Genomic DNA, 2352 nt, shown 5'->3' with positions numbered 1-2352 from the left:
ACGCAATCCACAGTATTTTTGCGTAGAACTCCTTTTCGCGTGGGCGGCCTTCGGCCGCACTTCAAAAAAATAACCCTCATCAGTCCAACTCCGGCTACGCAATCCACAGTATTTTTGCGTAAAACTCCTTTCCGTGTTAAAACCATTGAACCCAAAATTAAAACGTCATATGCGTGTATGTAGTAAGCAGGCACAATAACCCCCATTCCCATCATTAACACTAAACTCAAGTACTTAATTTTTGTTTTCATTTGCAGGCATCCGGCAACACCATACTCTTGTAATTCCAATCTTCTTCTTGTTCGCGCTTAAAATTGGAATGTGATTGCATAGGCAAATGAATTTGCATTTAATTTTAATAGATATAATTGGAATATTAGCATAAAAATCGGTACAAACACGCGTGTGAGTGTATATTTGGTGATTTATAGTGAAATGTTAAAAAATATAGAGTGTAATGTGGCAAATTATACTGATGTTCCCAAGGGCATTTTGAATGTAAATAATTAAAAAATGATTATTTCCCGATTAATTTAAAGTTATAAAGAGTGTTCCTTAACACCTCACTAACATCTCCACCAAGTTTCATTAAAAAAAACATTATAGTTTGCCAGAAATTCCAAGATCGGCATTGTTCTAAATTCCAGCCAAAATTATGTCATCTTTTGTTACACACATTCAACTTCATCTATATTTTTCTTCTAATATTGTAATATGAACCTTTCTTACTTTGACATGCACTATTTTTGACTAATCTGGCAATATGGTCTGCTGACCAACCATCAAAATCAAAATGTAACAAACAAATAAAAAACACAGTTTACGTCGAAAAGTTTCAAAGCTTTTTTGTATCATGCTAATCATGCTTATAGATTTCGGTCATGACTTACGAGTATATGAATGTATGTATGTATGTATGTATGCACACATATCATGGTTCAATTATTATTAATAATTACTAATTGTTGAATCATGCACACATATATACTTCAATTTCTCAATAGGGGAATCACACGTTAAATGTGCTATAACAACTGGAATGCAACTTGGTAATATAGTTATAGATTGGCGTTCATTTGCTAACGAGCTTTTTAGCATAGTGAGACGAATAGTTTTTCTTCTAATAACAAATCTTATAAACTATTTTCGGTATTTTTTAAAGTTATCATTTGGAAACTAATTTCTAAATATGCCAAACCCGCATCCATTAGAAGCAGTTGCGTTCGGAGTTGGTGCTGGCCTCCTATATTGGTGGTTTAGGAGCGGCTCCAACGAGCAAACAACAGAACTGCACCACACACACTACAACTTTGTAATAAACAACTATAAGGAATGTGAGGACGCCGTGAAGATTTTACGAAAGTGGGTATATCCATTTTAATGAAGTCAAGTTTAAAGCATACATTAATCCATTTTTAGGCACTGCGAAGAAAATCCAGTATTAGGCTTTGACTGCGAGTGGGAGTGGCGATCGAAGGGAGTAGATATTTTGCAGTTGTGCACTCACAAGAGATATTGCGCAGTAATTCGTTTGTGTGCAATGGACACTTTTCCACCATCACTTTGCGACTTACTGAATGATTCTCATGTAGTTAAAGTTGGCGTCGATGCACTTGAAGACGCTGGGCGGCTTTCAAGGAATTTGAACCTAACGACTGTTTCTACATTAGATTTGCGTTTTGTTGCCGTTCTTACTGGTGAAGAACCGGGCAGTTTGGCTGCTATGCATGAGAGGGTGGTAGGCGTTCCTCTAGATAAGTGTTTGGATGTGTCTGAATCTAATTGGCGAGCGAATAATCTGACACAAGAACAAATTAACTATGCTGCTGGTGATGCCATCGCTGGTATAAACATATATAAAATTCTAGCTCAAAAAGTGTCGGATGTAAGCGTTTTCGAACAGTATTACGATCAGAAATATGATCCGTATTATCACGATAAATTAAATCCCATTGCAACAAACACATGACCACTGCAGTGAAGTTAATATACATACATATGTACATCTGTTTAATATAATGATCGGTTTTGGTATGTATGTATATACGTGTATCTATGGCTAAAGATTAAATATATATCAAGGCGAATTTATATTTAGAAGGTGGTATAGAATAGATTTACATGTACGTATTTTGTTTTTGCAATTTGGTTGCTCATATGTATGTATTATATGTATATATGTCAAATTTCAATGAGAATGTAAAAAACCAAACAAAACAACAATAAAGTAACAGTGCATTTTAAGGTATCAAATTTCAAATCGCGCCACGGAAAACCAGCCACCAATTAGTGGTCTGCGCTTAAAACTAGGTGGGGGGAGGAATGTTTATTCGGTATTTCGTTCGCTTTTGG

At 35.5% G+C, this 2352-nt stretch overlaps 1 protein-coding gene across 1 annotated transcript; it reads left to right on the top strand.

The window, feature by feature from the left end:
* Positions 1-1075: 1075 nt before the first annotated feature.
* LOC129241260 (exonuclease 3'-5' domain-containing protein 2-like) lies at positions 1076-2095 on the top strand. Its single transcript, XM_054877505.1, has 2 exons — positions 1076-1362; positions 1420-2095. The coding sequence occupies exons 1-2, from the start codon at positions 1190-1192 to the stop codon at positions 1967-1969; spliced, it is 723 nt and encodes a 240-aa protein (XP_054733480.1). The 5' UTR covers positions 1076-1189; the 3' UTR covers positions 1970-2095.
* Positions 2096-2352: the final 257 nt, after the last annotated feature.

The sequence above is a fragment of the Anastrepha obliqua genome, chromosome 3 (assembly GCF_027943255.1).
Source record: "Anastrepha obliqua isolate idAnaObli1 chromosome 3, idAnaObli1_1.0, whole genome shotgun sequence".
Lineage (NCBI taxonomy): Eukaryota > Metazoa > Arthropoda > Insecta > Diptera > Tephritidae > Anastrepha > Anastrepha obliqua.
This window is presented reverse-complemented; position numbering and strand designations above follow the sequence as displayed.